Source organism: Pleurodeles waltl, chromosome 5, assembly GCF_031143425.1.
Source record: "Pleurodeles waltl isolate 20211129_DDA chromosome 5, aPleWal1.hap1.20221129, whole genome shotgun sequence".
Classification (NCBI taxonomy): Eukaryota; Metazoa; Chordata; class Amphibia; order Caudata; family Salamandridae; genus Pleurodeles; species Pleurodeles waltl.
Window position 1 is genome coordinate 861,876,308 of NC_090444.1, and position 21,222 is coordinate 861,897,529.

Consider the following 21,222-nt stretch of genomic DNA (forward strand, 5'->3'; position numbering starts at 1 on the left):
TTTTTGTTTTTTTAATGATCCCTGGTGTCTAGTGGGTTCTGCCCCCACCAGGGGTACATCGGCCTAATTATAATAGGCACACTGCACTCAGAGGGGGCTGAAAAGGTCTAATTTAAAAATTCCACCCAGGGGAGTGACCCTTGCTCAAGGGGAAGCTCCCCTTTATTGTGTAAACACACAAAACAAAACACAAAATCCCTGGTGTCTAGTGGGTATTTCTGCACCCTAATCGCTTCATGATTGGGCTGCAGAAATGCTCAAAGAGCCTTTCCTTTCCTTTCAATCCTCTCCATGCCGCCCCCACCCCGATTGGAAGAGAAATGCTTTTATTTCTCTTCCGATCGTGCTGGAAGCTGAGTTTCCAGCGTGATTGGGGCAGCCACTGATGTCATCAAACGCCACTGTGGGAGTGGGGAGAGGGGTCGGGGTGGAAGGGGAAGTGAATCCCCTTCCATCCCTGCCCTGGGGGGTGGGTGGGAGGCTCATGTGTGCAGCGCTAACGCTCCCCCCATAAGCCGGTCCCAGGATGTAACGGTTACGTCCTTGGCGCCTTAGCTCTGCAGGTGGGGAAGGGGTTAAAGTTTCTTATTATAATCAGGGGTTGATTTAAGATCCCCTAGCGCCTCTTTGAGCCACATTAGTGTTATTTTTTTACCCTAATGTGGCCAAACGAGGCCAAAATCGCCAAGCCAAATTTACAAAGTGGTGAAATGCATGCATTGCGGACTTTGTAAACCTTTGCCCTACATTATGCCTGCACCAGGCATAATGTATGGAAAAGAGCATTTCTCCATTAAGGAGACCGAAAAAATAGTGCACAGAAATCTAAGAGATATCTTTGCGTAATTTTTTTTCGGGACTTTTGATGCCTGCTCAGAGCAGGCGTTAAAAGGAGGCACACCATTGCTTGCAATGGGCCTCAATGGGCTTTGCAGCACAGTGTCAAAATGTTTGACGCTAACCGTGCAAAGCTCTGAACTAGCACCAAAATGTTGATGCTCGTTTCCCTAACTACTGCCATGGTGTGCTGTATTTTTGATACAATGCACACATAGTGGCATTAGGGGTGCACTAAGGGGGGATTAAAGAAAAGTGCCGGGCATGCCCAAGATGGTGGAGCGCTAGGACGTTCCTGATTGCGCTCCGCCGCCTCCACCCGAGAAATTGCCTCGCGGCCGGCCTGGGGGAAGCCTGGAGGCTTTCCCTACACTGTGAGGCTCCCCCCGGGTGTCCTGGGCTTCTTGGCGCTGGTTAGGGCCAAGCTGCGTCGCTCCCGCGGAAGGAGCAGGGCTCGGCCCAGGAGCTGAGGCGCGGCCTGGGTCGCGGGACGGGTCTTTACCTCGGCGGCCCTTGCAAACGGGGCGCCGGGGATTGAGGGCCGGGGGCTCACCCTTTTTGGTTGTTTGCTGTTGGATTTCCCTGCAATGCTGGTTCTTTGAGAAGGCATCCTCAGGCCTGGGTATTCTAGGCGGTCTAGATAATATTGTGGGTGGTAGTCCTATGTTGCTTTGCGTCTTCTCTGCTTGCTTTCTTTAATATAGGCTATGACCATCAAATGTATAAGCTTAAATATTAGGGGGCTAAATAACCCTACCAAGAGGCTAGCCATCCTCTCAGCCTTAGAGAGATCCGGGAGTCATGTATGTCTTCTGCAGAAGACGCACCTTGTCCTTAAAGATACCTACCACATGCGCTCTAAGTGGTTTCCCAGGCAGTTTTGGTCCTCGCTACCGTCAAAGCATGCCGGGGTGGTGATACTTTTATCACGTTCATTCCCGGGGGAAGTGATATCTAAATAGCATGAGGTTCCGGGGAGGCTCTTGGCCATGAGGATGCGACTGGGGGATTTCTCCTTCACGATCACTTCCCTATATGCACCCAATTCCCAACAAGAAGCCTGTTTGAGACAGTCTCTGACTCCGCTGCTCCAATCCCCTGATGGCGCTGTATTGCTGGGGGGTGATTTTAATTTGGTGATGGATGGGGACCTGGATCGCTCAGGCCAACGGTATGGTCAGACTGGGTCTTTGTCGGATGCAGGGCGGCAGTGGCTGAGTGAGTGTGGTCTGGTGGATGTGTGGAGAAGTGAGCACCCCACGTTGAGGGACTACTTTTATTCATCAGCAACCAAAACTTACGCCAGATTGGACCTTTTTCTGTCATCCCAGGAGCTTCTCCCCAGGGTTAGAGACTCAGCGATTGAGCCGCAGGTCTTGTCGGATCATGGTCCGGTAACAGTTGAGATTCACGTGGTCATGGAGAGGGTCAGTCCATCAGGATGGCGATTTAGGGACTCGATGCTTCCGAACGTGCAATGGTAGAGGCGATCCGAAGGGCAATAATAGATTACCTTAGCTTTAACGACAACGGGACAACAAGCATTGCAACTCTGTGGGAGGCATTGAAGGCTGTCGTGAGGGGGGAGGTGATGTCGCTTTCTTCTAGGGCCAATAAGGCGAGGACTCGAATCAGGGGGGACTTGGAGCAGCGAGTGAGGGTGTTAGAGCACTCACATAAACACACCGGTGCTCCTAGAATATGGAGAGAGCTCGAGAAGGTCCGAAAGCAGCTGAGGAGGTTGGACTGGGACAGGGCATAGTATGCGGTAGTCCGTCTCAAACAAAAGTATTATGTATGAAGTAATAAGTGCGGCAAGTTACTGGCGCATAGGTTGAGAGCACAGCGTGCGGCGTCACTGATCAAAAAGGTACGACTCCCCTCGGAGGCAGCGGTGCGCACGAGCGACCGAATAGCGCAGGCTGTACATGGCTGAGAAGCACGGTGACTTATCCCCAGAACTCTTCTTAGAGGACATAGCAATTACTCCTTTGTCTGCGAAAGATTCAGCCTCGTTAGACCAGCCTATAAGGGCGGAAGAGGTTATATCTGCGATTGCTCGGTTGCAGACCGGGAAGTCACCTGGCCCAGATGGTTTCTCTGCGCTTTTTTATAAATCCTTCTGTGTGGAACTTGTTCTCGTTCTTGTACGACTTTTTAACTCCTTTCGTCAAACGGATGCGCTCTTGCCTAGTATGTTAGACGCTACTATCGTTGTTATCCCAAAACCGGGGAAGGACCCAGAGGAATGCGCCTCGTATAGGCCGATCTCCCTCCTGAATATCGATGCCAAACTGTTTACTGGCATTCTGGCACACCGTCTCAATTATTATATTATATTATTATATGCCGGGGCTTGTGGACCCCGACAAGTCAGGATTTATACTTCACAGACAGTGCAGCGATAATACCAAGCGATTGCTCCATCTCTTGGACAAAACTGAACGTTCCCGTAGGGCGGCGCTCTTCCTGTCTATTGATGCTGAGAAAGCCTTTGATAGGGTTCACTGGCCATACCTGTTCAGGGTGCTCGAACGCTTTGGACTGGGTTCAGGCTTTAGGACATGGATCCGATGCATTTATCAAGAGCCTCGGGCAGCAGTCCGGGTTAACGGGACTCTCTCTTTGCCATTCGCCGTCCAAAGAGGTACCAGGCAGGGGTGTCCGCTGTCGCCCCTCCTGTTTGCGCTTTATATGGAGCCACTGGCGCAGAGGCTCCGGGACCACCCTCAGATAACAGGTATGAAGTTTGGGGGGGGATGAGAATCTCATTTCGCTATACGCGGACGACGTTATTCTTACTTTGGCGGAGCGCACGACCTCACTACCGGCGCTAATGGGGGTTATAGAGGAATTTGGGCCCGAATGAACATGCTTAAATCGCAGGCTATGGGCAGGTTTATCACTGCGGAGCATGAAAGGGACCTGAAGGCCCGTTTCCATTTTACATGGTCCTCTTCCGTGCTCCCATATTTGGGGATTGAGCTGGGCTCCACAGTCGCCAGTACAGCGAAGTTGAACTATTCTAAACTAACGCGAGAGGTGCAGCGCCACTTGGAGTCATGGGGGAAGCTTAAACTGTCTTGGCTGGGCAGGGTTGCGGCGGTGAAAATGACCATCTTACCAAGTATACTTTATCTGTTCCAGGCGCTCCCGCTGGAACCCCCCATGAACGATAGCGTCCCTCCAAACGGCGGTCTTAAGATTTATATGGGAGGGGAAGGCGGCAAGGATATCACGGCAGGTTTTATATTGTCCTAAGAGAGAGAGGGGGCTGGCGGTCCCCTGCCTCCTTCGATACTTTCAGGCAGTACAGTTGCGTTTCCTTTTGGAATGGAGCCGACCGTCTTTCTTCTGAGAAGCATTGGTGCTTTATGGACCAGGCAGTGGCTGGCTCTCACATATGGAAGGAACCCTGGCTCAGGCGCCGTCATCGGGCGCAGGGGTTGTATATATCACCGGTTACGGAGGTTACGATGAGAGCGTGGGATCGGGTGGCCGTCAGGGCGGGTTTGACGACATTCCCGTCCCCAATGAACCCACTGGGCGCGAACCCCGATTTTGGCCCTGGCCTCCAGCCTGAAGCACTGCGTCGGTGGTACGAGAGGGGCTGCAAAAGGGTGGGATACTTATTTGATGAGCAGGGGGTTATCCCCTTCGACCAGCTGAGGGAGCAATATGGCCTAACCGAGGCCGACAGGATGATGTACTATCAAATAAGACACTGTGCCCTGCTACCAGCCAACAGGATATTAATTGATAGGCCGTTTTAAAAATGGATTCTTATGAAAAAGGGTGATAAGCGTGTGGTTTCTGAACTCTATGTCCTCTTGCGGGGGAGGTCTGCCCAACCAAGACTACAGGCCAATTGAGATGGGAGAAGGAACTAGAGAGGAAGCTACTGGAAGACGAGTGGGAAAGTGTTTTTTATAGGGCGCACCATCCAGCTTATAACTCAGCAGGTACAGAGACAGCCTATAAAGTAGCCTCCTCCTGGTATTACACCCCGAATAGGATCCATGCTTGGAATCATGACAAATCTAGTCTCTGCTGGAGGGGGTGTGGGGGTGGGGGCTCGCTTGTGCACTCATTATGGCATTGTCCCAAACTACACCGGTACTGGAAGGACATAATAGACACTGGACAGGGCCTGTGACACTCAGATCCCTAGATTTCCGGCGTATACTTTGCTGGGTCTCCCCAACCCGCTCACCTTTCCCCTCAGATCTTTGAAGGGCCGGCAGATGGCCTTAGCCTTGAATGCGGCGGTTCAGCTGTTGCTATCAGTGTGGGGGACAGAGCAGATTCCGTCAACAGTCTCTTGGCTGCACAAGCTCTGGTTTATCCTTGCTATGGAAAAGCTTACCCTGACTTCACAGCAGCGGAGTGGGGACTTTAGGGAACTGTGGCAACCGTTTTTACGTATCCTATCTGGGGAGTTTTCAGAGCTGACATGTCCACTTTATCTGAGGGTTCTGAATTTGAATTGATTACTGGGGAGGTCGCTTAAGGGGGGATGTTTATTCTGGACTAGAACTATATGGTAATAGAGCCTGATTATTGCATTGTCAACCAACAGTGGGGAAACATAGTTTTGTTAAACATTTTATCTTCTTTTTTATTGTTTCGCATGGCATAAGCTAATTACGTGCCTTTTGGCAATACTGTGATGCAGTACATGTGCGATGTTTCATAATTGAAAAATTCAATAAACAGATTTGATCAGGCCCAGAGTGCTATAACCACCTGGGTGCCGGTGCCTGGCACGAGCTGCTCTCGCCCACGGTCGCCGTGTGCCGAAGACGAGACCAGCTCGTCCTGCACCCGACTAGCGCTCCCCCCATGAGCCTTCCACCCACACCCGCAGGGCAGGGATGGAAGGGGAATCGCATCCCCTTCCACCAGACCCACATCACCCTCCCAGTGACTTCTGATGATGTCAGCACGCAAATCGCAGCAGACATGCCCACTAGACACCAGGGAGTTTAATTTTTTTTATATTTGTGAATAAGTGGAGCAGCCCCTTGGGCAATGGTCGCTCCCTAGGGGGGCAAAAAATGTTAAGGCCTTCCCTGCACACACTGGGGGCAGATCAGCCCACTGTAATTAGAGGTACTACTGTAACCACTAGACGCCAGGGATTATTTACTTTGCATTTTTTTTGCAGGAGGGGAACAACCCCTTAGGTAAGGGCCGCTCACCTGGGGGACAAATTATTTTTAGGCCATTTCTGCCCCCTTGGGGGCAGATCCGCCTATTTATATTAGGCCCATCTGCCCCCAAGGGGAGCAGAAACCACTAGACACCAGGAATTATTTTTTTTTCTTTACAATTTCTCTAAAGGGGAGCGACTCCTTAGGCAAGGGTTGCTCCCCTGGGGGGGGGGGAATTAATTTTAGGTCATTTCTGCCCCCCTTGGGGGTAGATCAGCCTATTTTAATTAGGCCGATCTTCCCTCAAGGGGGGCAGAAACCACTAGGCACCAGGGATTTAAACAAAAATGTTTTTACTGATGGGGAGTGACCCCTTAGACCAGGGTCACTCCCATGGGAGGCAAATTTATTTTAGGCCATTTCTGCCCCCCTTGGGGGAAGATCGGCCTATTTTAATTAAATGACAGGGAATTAAAAATAAATAAAAAAAATAGTGGGGTGGTGGCTACCAACCAGCATGGGCATGGTTATGCCCCCGCCCCAACTGAAGGGGTTAACAATCTTTCAGCTCTTCCCCCGCACACCTAAACTTCTTGTCCCACGCATGCAAGAGGACATTTGGTTATTTTGAGTTTTGGTTTTACATTTGGACCATGAGAGCTTGTCTAATTCTAATTCTAATTCTCAAAGTTGTCCCACTTGGAATGGTGAGGGCTGCACTTTTTGGACTTTGGGACGCTGCCATGTAGAAAAATCTACAAGACGTAGACACATCTGAAAACTAAACATCTGGGTGAGTCCACGGTGGTGTGCTTCACATGCACCCCGCACCATTATCTTACCCACAATGCCCTGCAAACCTCCAACTTTGCTGGAAATCACACATTTTTCCCACATTTTTGTGATGGAACCTCCCGGAATCCGCAGGAATCCACAAAATTCCTACCACCTAGCATTGTCACATCTATACTGATAAATATTCTGCCCCACTTGTCAGCCTAAAAACGTTTCTTTAAACTGCCCTTTTGGACCCGCATTGGTTCCCCCTCATTTCTGATGTGTTTTTGGCTCTTCCCTGTCACAGGCACTTGGCCAACCTACACAAGTGAGGTATCATTTTTACCTGGAGACTGAGGGGAACGTCGGGTAATAGGAAATTTGCGCTGGTGCGGTGATCCCACACAGAAATGTGGGATTTTTTTTTTTTTGCTAAATTTGAGCTTTGATGAGGATTCTGGGTAAGAAAACACTGGGAGATCAATGCAAGTCACAACTCCCTGGACTCCCTCGGGTGTCTAATTTTCAGAAACGTTTGGGTTTGGCAGGTTTCCTGATATGGCTGCTGAGCCCAGGTCCAAAAAATCAGGCTCCCCCCCCAACAAAAAACAGGTAGTTTTGTATTTGATCATTTTGATCTGCCCACGTTGTGTTTTGGGGCACTTCCTTTTGCGGGCACTAGGCCTACCCACACAAGTGAGGTACCATTTTATCGGGAGATTCGGGGGACTGCTGGGTGGAAGGAAATTTGTGGCTTCTCTCAGATTCCAGAACTTTCTGTCACCGAAATGTGGGGAAAAAGTGTTTTTTTGTCCAAATTCTAACGTTTGCAAACAATTATGGGTAACAGAACCTGGTGAAAGCCCCACATGTCACCCCATCTTGGACTCCCCTAGGTTTCTAGTTTTCAAAAATGCACAGGTTTGCTTGGTTTTCCTAGGTGCCGGCTGAGCTAGAGGCCAAAATCCACAGCTTGCCACTTTGCAAAAAACAGGTCAGTTTTCTTTAGGAGAATGTGTCCACGTTGTGTTTTGGGGCATTTCCTGTCACGGGCACTAGGTCTACCTACACAAGTGAGGTACCATTTTTATTGGGACTCTTGGGGGAGCACTAGGTGGAAGAAAATTTGTGGCTCCTCTTAGATTCCAGAACTTTCCATCACCGAAATGTGAGGAAAAGGTGTTTTTTGCCAAATTTTGAGGTTTGCAAAGAATTCATGGGTAACAGAACCTGGTGAGAGCCCCACAAGTCACCCCATCTTGGATTCCCCTAAGTATCTAGTTTTCAAAAATGCACAGGTTTGGTAGGTTTTCCTAGATGCCAGCTGAGCTAGAGGCCAAAACCCACAGGTCTGTTTTCTTTGGGAAAATGTGATGGGTTCACTTTGTGATTTGGGGCATTTCCTGTTGCAGGGACTAGGCCTACCCACACCAGTGAGGAACAATTTTTATCGGGAGACTTGGGAAACAGTGGGTGGAAGGAAATTTGTGGTTCCTCTCAGATTCCAGAACTTTATGTCGCTGAAATTTGAGCAAAAGGTGTTTTTTTTGTCAAATTTTGAGGTTTGCAAAGGATTCTGGGTAACAGACCTGGTGGGAGCCCCACGAGTCACCCTATCTTGGATTCCCCTAGGTGTCTAGTTTTCATAAATGCACAAGTTTGGTAGGTTTCCCTAGGTGTTGGCTGAGCTAGAGATCAAAATCCACAGCTAGGCACTTTCCAAAAAACATGTCAGTTTTCAATGTAAAAATGTGATGTGTCCATGTTGCGTTTCCTGTCGCGGGCATTAGGCCTACCCACGCAAGTGAGGTTCCATTTTTATCGGGAGACTTGGGGGAACACAGAATAGTAGAACAAGTGTTATTGCCCCTTGTCTTTCTCTACATTTTTTCCTTCCAAATGTAAGACAGTGTGTAAAATAGACGTCTATTTGAGAATTGGCCTGTAATTCACATGCTGGTATGGGCACCCCGGAATTCAGAGATGTGCAAATAACCACCGTTTTTAAACACCTTATCTTATGAAAATTTTGGAAATACAAAGGTTTCCTTGATACCTATTTTTCACTCTTTATATTTCACCAAATGAATTGCTGTTTACCGGGTATACAATGAAAAATAATTGCAAGGTGCAGCTCCTTTATTGGCTTTGGGTAACTAGGGTTCTTGATGAACCTACAAGCTCAATATATCCCTCAACCAGAAGAGTCCAGAAGATGTAACAGTATATTACTTTTGAAAATCTGACATCGCAGGTAAAATGTGGAGAAAAATTGCTTTTTTTAACCTCATTTTAATTCAGCTGTTATTTTCTGTAGGAAAAACTTGTAGGATCTACACAAATGACCCCTTGGTGAATTCAGAATCTTGTCTACTTTTTAGAAATGTTTACTTTTCTGGGATCCAGCATTGGTTTCACACCCATTTCTGTCACTAATGGAAGGGGGCTGAAAGCACAAAAAATAGTAAAAATGGGGTATGTCCCAGAAAAATTTGAAAAATGCTGTCTTCTGATTTAAGTCTGCCTGTTCCTGAAAGCTAGGAAGATGGTGATTTTAGCACCGCAAACACTTTGTTGATGCCATTTTCAGGGAAAAAAATCACAAGCCTTCTTCTCCAGCCCTTTTTTCCGATTTTTTTTTTAAAACAAACTTTTTGCTGTATTTTGGCTAATTTCTTGGTCTCCTCCAGAAGAACCCACAAGCTCTGGGTCACTTTAGAATCCCTACGATGTTGGAAAAAAGGACCCAAATTTGGCGTGGGTAGCTTATGTGGACAAAAAGTTATGAGGGCCTAAGCGTGAACTGCCCCAAATAGCCAAAAAAGGCCTGCCACCTGAGGGGGGAAAAGGCCTGGCAGCGAAGGGTTTAAATGGGCAGGTACAATCCGGTATTCTGTACCTGCACTTCTTTAATTTGAAGGGGAGAGTACCTGCGGTTTTCAGCGCTGCTGCAATACATTTAATAGGAGAATACCGGCACTTCTCAGAAGCAAATAGGTACTGTTAACAGCGAGTACCTGCACATTTATATTTCCATTTAAAGCAATGATTATATTGTAACGACAAGTTGCCTCTTATCTTTCTGCAATCATATGCGTTCGCAGTTCAGCCTTTGCAGCTACGGTGTCCAAAGCACGGGGCCAGACTTAGATCAGGAAGACTTTGCACTTGTACCCTCGATATTTAAAATTCGATTTGCCATGAGAGGTCAATTCTTTGCGGAGGATACCTTCCCTGACTTTTTCCTTTGAGGACTCTCTATCGCACGTCTGAGCCAAACCTCTGCCTATTAAAAAATCCAGGGTAGTAACTTGCAATCTAGAGCCCCAAGTACTGTTCACTCTTTGCCAGTTTCCCCTTCATCTCTTCCATACCTTTCTCCACGGGAGCCATTTTTTTGGTTGTAGGTGTTGATTAGTCTGCTAGAGATCCTTCAGGACGGATATCAGCTGCCCTATTGCCTTTGACAAGACTATCCCTATGACCTCTGGATCACCAGAGTGGTTCTCGGGGCAAACAGGTTCCTCTTGCCTTTAGTGCACTCTTGTTTGCTTTATTTAGGGGCACAACAATCAGGCCCTCCATGGTGAGAGGCAGGGGTCTTTGTAATCAGATAGCAAGAAAGGTTCTAAGCAGTTCCCAGCAAACACAACACTCTTAACCGTCTTCTCTCTATCACTCAGTGGGGAGCCCGACAGCACCCTCAGCATGGTTACCTTACCCTGTACCCTTCTTGGCAGACGCTTCTGTTTCTTTCCTTACCAAAGAGGGCGTTGGGGTTATGCTATAGTACTGATTCAACTGAGGGCTCCCCCCTCTCTCTTTCGCTCCGGATGCAACATGGTTCTGCTCCTTTTTGTGACACCCGCCACCATATTATTTAACTAAGTGGCAGCAGGGCAGACAGATAATAACCATTGAATCCCCGAGTCTGGTGCAGATTCCCTACTCAGGAGACCGATTTGGGACAGGCTGTCACTTCTGCTTCCTGGGCATTCCTTAGAAATGTCCTCATTCTCAACATTTCTTGATTTCCACATGCACAATTAAACCAGAGTACACTGTGATTCAGCTGAAACGTTTTGTATGCAGTTTGAAGTCAGCATTATACAGAGAAAAAACTTCAGAATAGGGTCCATGTGTATTTTGTTAACCATACAATATTAACTGTGTAATCATCTCAACATAATATCATACAGACGTATCGACCTCTACTTTGGATATGTATTCTGGACACTGACAAAGTTAAAAACGAACTAACATCACAGTAGAGATTTTTTTTTTCAAATACTGATGTCATTGCCTAAACCTGACCGGGAATTAAGGTTGGTGGTTGGTACTTTTTTACACCGAATTTCCTAAACCCAGTGTGGAAGAAAGAGTTTAATGGCTTAACTTTTCTCACTTAATGTTAATAATGTATTAATTGTTGGAGTGTAAAAAAGATCAATCTAAATAAGCATACTCTGTAAGAGCAGATGTATATGCTAACAAATCCGTTTGCTATGCTTCGCCATTGTCTTTGTGGGTTAATTTCCTATAGTCTATTTTCCCTTCCGAAAACAGCACGAATCAACTTATTATTGAGTTGTGACATGTTAGGATATTTATGTATAGTAGAATTTTAATAATAATGTCATCTTTCAGGTATAATGACGTCCCTGTCCAGAGCAGCAACTCAAGGGGGGCACGAAAGTATTTCAATTCATGGCCTTATAACAACAAGGACAAGTTCCATTTTTGTCTCATGCTACTTCTCATTATCCTTGAAGATATTTTTCTGGCAATGCAGAAGTCTAAATAGTCATTAGGAGCTGGTATTTCAGAGGGCACTGGCATAGGACTGTTTTGTCATTCATTCTTATGGTTTTTTATTAGAAACCATTATACTATCACTGATCATTGGATTTTGCCAGACATATCACCTTATTATTTGCTCCCATCAAGGTGGCGACCCAAAGGCCTGATGTGGGCATGACAACCCAGTAACTCCTGCCAGCGACGCGAAGGAGGTGCAGAAGACATGCAGGTAGTGGTTGCTCTGTGGAGGTGCGGAGTACCGCAGGTTGTGGCCTACACGCAGCAGAGAGGAGCAGGAAGGTGGGCCGTTCTTTCCTCCAGGAAGATGCCATTGGACTAGTAGTAGGCCCAGAGATGGAGGTCACTCGGGTGCAGCCGGCATGACTAAAGTTGACGGCTGTGTTGGTAGAAAGCCCAACAGGGCTTTCTGTGTTCTGGGCAGTCAGTCATGCATCCAAATGGTTTTATAAGCAATATTTTCCTGGTGGAGAAGAGGGATGGAGGTCAATATGCAGTGATCAACCTTAGGGACTTCAACAAGTGGCTGGTTTGCCGACACTTCAAGATGGGAGGCTTCCATCTCCTTCGCAACCTTCTGAGGCTATGGGATTGGTTAGTTTGGGTGGATCTCAAGGATGCCTATCCCACAGTCCCGGTCTTTACTCTTCATCACAGGTTCCTGCAGTTCATTTGGGGTCATTAGGTCTTTGAGTTTCATATTCTTCCCTTTGGTCTGTCCTCTGCCTTAGTGCTTCACGAAGGTTCTCTCAAACTGGTGGTGGAATTCCTCTGCGGCAGGGGATCATCTACTTGGATGACATCCTTCTGATGGACCAGTCTCCTCGGGCGCTAGTGGGTCACCTTCAGATGGCGGTGGACTTGCTGGAAAAGCTGTGGTTCATGATCATCAACGAACTGAAGCCTGTCTCAGATGACTACCTTCCTCGGTTTTATGACTGATTCTTGGGAGTCCACCCAGAGTCTTCCTTCCAAGAAGATGGCAAGAATTTGTCACGAGTTGCGAAAAACAGTAGCCCGTTCACACTAGCTCCTCAGGCATTGGCCAGGCTGGGGAGTCTGCTGGCTTTGTCCATCCAGGCCATCTTCCCTGGCCCACTTCACTACAGGGTGCTTCAAAGGCTGAAGGTGCACTTCACTGGGATGTGTTCAGAGGATGTAGGGTCCATTTTAGGTGGAAATGATTGCCTCTTTCCTCGATTTTCACCTAGCCTGATTCTTCATCTGGAGGCCCGATCTGCAAGTAGCAGCGACTGATGTGTTCCTGCAAGACTGGAGTGTGGAGACAGTATGCGTTTCCCCCATTTGCAAAGCTGATGTGGCAGGCAGCGCAAGTACACAGGCAGAAGGTGTCGCTAGTGGTGATCTCACTACTTTGGAGGTCTCAAGCATGGTTTCCAGTGATGATGGAGCTTTCTTGGGATATTGCAATCCGTGGATACAGCACATCCTTTGGGATCCCATGAGGTATCCCCATCCAATGGTTCTGGGGGGCAGTTATTCCCCGTGGCATGGAGGATTACAGGAGTAAGTGGAAAATATAAGGACTTTCAGAAACAGCGCAGGGACTCTTATCCAAGGCTTGGGCAAAAGGGACAAATAAAAGATACAAGTCCACTTGGGAACGGTGTTTGTAAAAGGATGCCAATCCCATGGAATCCAGAATCCTTAATGTTTTGAATTTTTTGTCATCCTTGTTTCTGGAGGGGATGGCCTAAAGGTCAGTAAACACTTTCCATTTCACCTTTTTGTCGGGCCACTTGATGAGGGATGTGCGGTTGTCAGTTCCTCCCAATTCCAGATATTCTGCTTTGTGGGGCGTTAACAAGGTTCTTGATCTTTTCCTTAATTGGCCACAGAATAAGTAACTGTCCAAAAAACAACTATTTGGTAAGTTTTCTATGTTATGTTTGATTTCTTGCAGAAGAGTCTTTGCCGTAAGGGTTCAGGATATTTCTGGGAGGGTCTTCATCCCAGATTGTGTTACTTTCCATATTTCCAGGAGAACAAAATGTAATTCCAGGTTGGTTTCTTATCCTTCAGTGGTGCAGAATCTTCAGTTGTGTGTTCTTCGATGTCTGAAGGCTTATAAGGCTGTTAAAGAGGAGCTTCTCCCGGTTGGAGTATGGCAACTCCTGACTGCCTTGCGTAAACCGTTAAAGGTGGTTTCATCTCCCACAGCAGCATGTTGGGAGAGGGGCATTCTACAAGAAGCAAGAGTTGATACTATTTTTGCAGCACACTCGGCAAGAGGTGCTATGGCACTAAGACATATGTGCGGGGAGGACATCTGGAATTCAGCTGATTGGTCACTGAACTCAATATCTAAGAAGTTCTATTTCAAGCCAGTAGTCCATATGGTGTCACTGGTAGCAGGGAAGCTTTGAACGAGCATAATCCGAGCCTCCGGTCCTGACATAGAATGAAAACTTTCCGAACGTTCATAACAGAAAGTTTCAATTCTATTAAGGACACGGAGGCAAGTATTATTCCCACCCGTATCAACCATCTTGGACCCTCCCGCTTCTAGTGTTGATAGCCCCTTGGGCATTTTGGACCTTTTTAGGGTATAAGTATTCTCTAATTATGATAATTTACTTTTCTGTCAGTCAACATGATGTTTGCTTAAGGATTGTTGGTTTATAATCCGTATTTCTAGGAAGTTTGGGGTATAGGATCATGTTTATCCTATTTCAAGTTTCTGTTTGTTTTACTTATGCGGTCATCACTTTATGGATGGATATTACAGGACTGCTTCCCTTTTCAGGGAATGAGACCTCCATACAAGATCAATTGGGGTGTTCATGCATTTTATGACTTGGACAGCATCTGTTACATGAAGAAAGAGGGGCATGAACAGTATCAATGGACTATAATTTGGGAACTGTTCTCTGATTGGTTGATGGTTTGTTGCTCTGCTTTCCCTTAAGGTTCCTAGGAAACGTAGTTTGTTCTTTGAGTAAGTGGAGAAAGAAGAGCATAATCTTCAACTCCGTGCCTTTAACCGAACTGAAACTCCATTACGAAAGCTAGGCAATGTCTCACTCCACCCCTGGGCCCTCATTGGCAAATCAAACCTTAGTGAGGGGTGGCAAAGAGCCATATCAAATCCTTCAACCAATTACCTACAACCCTTACTTTCTTTTTAGATACAATCAATTTAGGCACGCATTGAAGTGCTGCACAGATGCCCTTATGGGGGTGCCTCAATTCCATTCCCTGGAAACAAAAATAACTATGGAGCACATTGGGAGAAAGTGTATCTCATGGGTTTATAGATTATTGATACTTGACTCCCCTTATCCCTTCGTGAGTCTTAAATAAAAACGGGAGGGAAGACCTTGGTGATCTCGATGTTGACAAGTGGACAAAGGCAAAGATGCCACCTCTTGTCCTTGCCATCTCCACTCGTCTTAGACTGATACAATTTAAATGCTTGCACAGAGTTGACCATCCTCCTTCCTGCTTATGGAAAATGGGCAGGGCCTCCTCTTGTATGTGTCCAAACTATGAGGATGTCAGGGGCTGATTCTTGCATACTGTGTGGGGTATCCAGTTATTTCACAATATTGGTCAATGGTTCATGATTGCATGGAGGGGTTGGTGGTTCATGCATGCGCTCCAAGGTTGCTTTAGTGGGAATAACAGATGACTGGGATGGTGGAAAGAGCACCCCTGGATAGATATTAGTGGGATTTGGGCTGCTGGTTGCAAAGCCTAGCATAGCAAGAAAGTGAAGACGTGCTGCCTCTTTCACAATAAAGGAGTGGTATGGGGGAATGGATCGGCGTGCTCAAACAGAAGAAAATGTTTATAAAGCCAGAGCTGCTTGTCCAAGTACTTGAAAATTTGGTTGAGATGGAGGCAGCAAGGGCAGTGTTTTTCTCTCACATGAGGGGGTTTCCAAATCATCAGATCTGTGCCCTGCACGAAGGTCGTACCTTAAGATTCTGGACTTTGGGAAGAGTTACTACATGTAATAAATATGCTTATTATGCTGTCAAACACTTGATTGATGGTGAAAACCTACATTTGTTTGTTTAAAAATACAAAGATTTGTAAAAGAAATGTCATTTTCATATTCACTCGGAGTCTTGTAGTACATCTGGTAGTTAGGGACAACCTCAATCTTTAAATATCTCGGAAAAGAACTGTATTAATAGTATTCCTCTAAAAGCGTTTCATACGGGTTGCACAGTTTCAGCAATAGAAATAAGCAGACAAGGTATTTTCTGTGATTGCCTTTTGTCTGGACGTTTATGTTATAACCAAATCTAGAGTAAATGTTGCTGCCATAGGGTCTGTGTTAAGTGTAACAGAAGTGATGACTCCTTAAAGAATATTTACATTTGGAGTTAAAATCTCACTTTAAAAAGCTATGGTGCATGGTAGATTACTTCCTGTAAGACGAGCGACATACTATTTTCAATATCTGAAAGTTGGGTTTAGTTTTTACATACATGTCCTGACAGGAAAGATTCTTGAGTACTGACAGGTTAGGAGGTTGTTATTGGTTATTTTTTAGATTTTGTTTTCAAATGGGTTTCTGAAGGGATGTGAGTCAACTCAGGCTATTGCTATTTATATGTTTACTACAGGTAGAATGTCTCCCTCTTTGGGAAAATACTTTTTATTTATTTTGTTGATTTTACTGGGAAATCATAACTACTGATCCTAAACCTGACTCGTAATATGTTCAGATAATGCCCTGTAATCCTACGTTTAGCTCTTCAAGTCCTTTTTACGAATAATGATCTCAGTAGCACTCTGAGCTACTACAGGTCTGGCGAACTTTCCAATCTGGCTGGGGGACTGAAGAGCTGGAAGTCAAACTGACTGTCAGCTATCTGCATGGACAACTCATGCACCTTCAAATGCTTTCTGAGAGAACTTGGGTGATTGTAGCACTTATCACATATCTTGCAGAGATATGGTTTTTCAGAAGTATGCACATTCATATGTTTTTTGCGGTCGCTGCTGTTTGCAAAACATCGGTCACAGCCCTGGAATTCACACTGGAAGGGCCTTTCACCCGTATGGAATCTTTTATGGATTTTAAGGTTCTCTGATCTGGCACACACTTTCCTGCAACCCGGGAACGGGCATGGAAAGGGCTTTTCACCAGTGTGAACTCGAATGTGATTAACAAGTTTGTATTTGCCTTTAAAAGGCTTCCCCTCTCTCAGACACTTTTCCCAGAAGCATACATGATTGGAATGTTCGGGTCCCCCAACATGCTCCACATTGACATGGCGGACTAGTTCATGCATGGTGTTGAAGGTTATGTTGCAAGTTTTCTTAGGGCTGAAAATCTGTTCTGGCTCTATCCACTTGCAAATGAGCTCTTGCTTAATAGCCTGGTGCATGAACGAAAGGAAGGCCTCTGGGCTGTGTTCGTAGTAATCAAATGTGCCTTTCTCTCCAGTGCGTGTAGGCTGATGAGGACTGATAAAAGAGTTGTAGCTGAAATTTCTACAGCAGTCTCTACACGTGCACATTTTATCCCCAGTGTGAGTGCTCTGATAAATAACGTGTGGTTGCCTGGGGCCGGAGTTTTTGACACTATGGTGTGAGGCCTCCATTTTCTGTACTTCATTTTGTCCCTGCTGCTCCGTGGAGTTTATTGGCTTGCTGGCATCAGTTCTGTAATGGATACGCAGATCCAGCCCTTTGTCAAGATATTCATTCTCTCTTTTGCTATTTTCTTCTGATTCGGGACACTGGAAAATATGCGCTTCATTTTTTTGCTGATTTTTTTTTAGTGATGCCAGTTTTTCAGCACATTTTTCAAGATTCAGCTTCCGATGTTTATTTTTGCCTCTCGTCCCTGTTGGATTGAAAGAAAATAAATATGGTAAACAAGACTGCCATCAAAACAGTGTGTATTTGTGACAGCAGATTTAGTTTTTTGCACGCAATAACTGGCCTACCATGACTGAAATTAGAAACTGCTTGTGAAGAAAAGGCCTCACTCGGCTTTTACCTAGTATGCCAGCCGCGTGACTAACCTCTAGTTCCAGTGTCCCAGACATGATAAGTGTTTTAATAAGTCGACAGCCATAAACTGTATGATACTCTGATAGACTTCAGCGAGTATTTTAAAGAGCAAATATTGTATTGGGTTGCAACCGTTATCTATGTAATACTTTTTAAATCAACTTCACCCAAATATTCATAGTGCACATATAATATAATTCATAGAGCAACTATCACCTCTGTTTGTCCAGTGATCTTTCTTGCAGTCCGGATTTAGGCTCAGTTCAAAACTGACCTCTGTCATCCCTGTTTCTTAAACAGCGGGCCTTCCTAGTCGCCTGACTGGCCTCCAGGTGGTGAGGTTGCCTCCCACCCAACCACCCTATTTCACTTCCCATCTGAGGCGGAACAGGCTGGATTTCTATATAAAAGGCAAAGGTTAGGGGTGTTTCCCTATGGGGTCCTCCCTGTTTGAGCTTTTTAGGGCTGGACCTCTGGTTCACCTCATGGGTAATTTACCAAGCCATCAATCCATTTTTCAATCAATCAATGTATTCATCCTGCAATTTGAGATTGCTACTACTTTCAATATACACACCTAGGTATTCCCACTCCATTTGACACGCAAATGTTAACTCACTCAACGTTTGCTTAACCTCCACTATCATTCCGACTCCTAATCCTTTACTGAACTGAAATCTCCACTCTGCCAGGTAAACCATTGGCAATTCATACACAACAGGCCATTACTGTAATCTACCACCCTAAGGCGTTCTACCTCACCCGGGCATGTCAGAGGCTTTCAGCAGCATCAAACAAAAACAGACCCGGCCTTCTGCTGTATTAGCTAAAAAACAAGTGGTAAAAGGTGAATGAAACCCCAAAAAGAGCGGGTCTTTGGTCAAGGGCCTCAGCTACAACACTCTTGTGAAGACCATGAATGCAGCTACACACTTAGCACATTCTACCACTTAATTTTCTCCGATTCCCAAGTTGCTCTAACTTCATTCTCAGGTAGGCCTCAAATGCTGTCCCATACACTAATTCATAATCACGATTTTATACATTATTCAAATATCCCAGCAGCCCAACAGTCTAATTTCCCTTCTGAGTATATCCACCTGACACCTAAACAACTATGACATTTGTCCTTCACAGCCTCCAACATCAATCCATTATTGCTCAGTACAACACAATGTCACTCTCAAAACCTTCATTCTTTAATACTCCACTCAACCTCTTCCACTATCAGACCACTATAATGTCTCTGTCTACCTATCTCTTTCTTGCACGACTGCTCTTCTCAATCTCTCTCAAAATCACACCTATTACAGGTACATCACCCATTATTCTGAGAATCAAACGTAAAAGTTACTTACTTTGGGTAACAATATTTCTAATGGACACAACCTTCCAGCAGATTCCTCACCAGAGGAATATTCCCCAGGCATCAGACTGATCTGGAAAAGCTTTTCCCAGCAGTAGCTCTCCAGCACACTAGGCGAAGCCATGACGCTTCAGCTGTGACTCCGCCCACAAGTCCTGATACCACTGGCTTATGATAGGCACCAAACTGCCTACTGTTCTTTCTAACACATTTTTCAAACCCTGAAAGGTGTTCATAGTAGAACCAAGAGAATCACCAACTGTGACAATAATAGCGCATAATATGTTTGTATACCTTGTGAATTTATTACATATGTCACTGGCTCACCATGGAAAATGCTAGGAATCTGCAGAAAGATTATTTAACCTCCAGAAATTACATTACAGAAGGTAAGCAACTTTTACTTCTGATGGATAAAAGTTCCTAAAGATTCCAGAAAATTAGTCTCAAAGCAATACCCTCCAGGAGGTAGGAATGAATAATGCAAACTATCCCGGAAAGTCAAAATGCACCTCTCTAGGAAAGTATCCATCAATGTGTGTGTTAAAAATAACCAACTTTTGCATGGAATAAACCCAGATTTTTACCTTCTATTGTGGAGCTTGTTTTTGTGGCCATAGGTCTCTGCGCACTTTACTCCTGTAAACCAGTGGTAAAGTGCTTGTGTTTTACCATTTCAACATGGTAAAATCGGCATATACTTAATTGGCACATTTAATCTACTTATCAATTATTAGTAGATGGCACTACGTGGGCTCCAGTCCTGTAAATTGCTACTAGTGGACTGCAGCATTAATTGTCCCTCCCACTAAAGTAGCACTGTAAAACATGTCTCTAAACCAGCCATTGTAATCTGGGCATGCAGTTTAAAAGGTGCCATTCTGACCTGGCAAAACAAACCTTTTGCAAGGCTTAAACCTCCTTTTTAATACTTGTAAGTCACCAATAGGGTAGGTTCAAGATGCCCTTAGGATAGGGTGCATGGTATTTAGAAGTAGGACATGTATACCTTATGTTTTACATGTAATGCCAGTGAAAAATCTACAACGTTGTTTTTCAATATGACAAGACTGGCTCTCCCGAAAGTCAACACTGGTTTGCAATATTATCTAAATCAGTGGTCCCAACCTGTGGTCCAGGGACCCCTGGAGGTCCGCCAAGCCTCCTCAGGTGGTCCGTGACTGCTTAGATAATTAAATAATAATAACAGTTTAATAAAGTGCCTATAAATAAAGTGGCTAAATGTACAATTGAAAATTTAAAAACACACTGTATCTATCATGGAATATGAAATTCAAGGCTAATCATTAAAAATAGTTTCATCCGTTTGATTTGTGGAAGTACTGCAGGTTCATCAAACATAATATTTAAAAAATTATACCTTCAGTTCTACTTATTGAATTTTTTTTGTTCTGGTGTCATTTTATTTATTAACATATAGTCTATTTGCACACATTGCCTCTAGGTTTAGTCTGAATGCTTTGTGCCAAGATACAAGAGGGTTAAACACAGGTTTATTTAGTGACTTTAGTGGTTCACCTTGAGAAGGATTGTGATTATTATTTGAGGTAGATTCTCACCCCTCTCTCAACTAATACCCCAAATCTGTACAATGTGCTTAGGATGTTAGGCAGTAGTTTATCTGAAATTATTTAGTGAAAACCACATGATCCACCCTCAGATTTCAGCCAGGGGGACACGTCTGGAGAAAGCTGTGGAAACAGACATGGCCCTAGTACAATGTCCACAAATGCCCTTCAGAGAGTGTCTCTTGAGCATTGATAAGGAGAATGATCTAATGCGAAATGGTAAATTTTTCACTACCTTGCCTTTCTTGATCTCTGCGTAACCCACAAATAGCTGAACTTTCACTTTGTCCTGTTGACTGCAGTCAAACTAATATGATACTGTGCGACTTAGATCCAGTCTATGTAGTTGCTTCTCCTCTTTGGTGGAACGAGGGGGAGGAAAGAAAGGTGGAACATGATAGATTGGGCCATTTGGAGGCTGAAACCATCCTGGATAAAAAGGCTGGACAGGCATGCAGAGCCACCTTATCCGTGTGTAAAACTGAAAAATGGACAAACTGAGAGGTCCCTAGGTTCTTCTCCTCTATGTGCAGATGTTATTGCAACTAACAACACTGTCTTCAAGGTAAGAAGCTGTACAGTACTATTGTGCATCGGTGCAAAAGGAGATACCATCAAGAAAATCATTAGAAGGTTCAAAAACCTCTGAGGAACAATGAACAACGTGTGAGGAAACAGGTAAATT

The 21,222-nt window shown here is 45.2% G+C and overlaps 1 protein-coding gene across 3 annotated transcripts in view; it reads right to left on the minus strand.

The window, feature by feature from the left end:
- The window catches only part of LOC138296101 (zinc finger protein 282-like), a 672,699-nt gene that overhangs the window by 177,707 nt on the left and 473,770 nt on the right, over positions 1-21,222 (minus strand). The window contains exon 7 of one of the 3 annotated variants that reach the window (XM_069234954.1): positions 9,064-17,412. The exons of the other annotated variants lie outside the window; for them this stretch is intronic. Within the exon in view, the coding sequence (XP_069091055.1) occupies positions 16,361-17,412 (1,052 nt within the window). The 3' untranslated portion in view covers positions 9,064-16,360. Of the gene's footprint in view, positions 1-9,063; positions 17,413-21,222 lie in introns of those variants that run through there. 3 annotated transcript variants of the gene reach the window in all.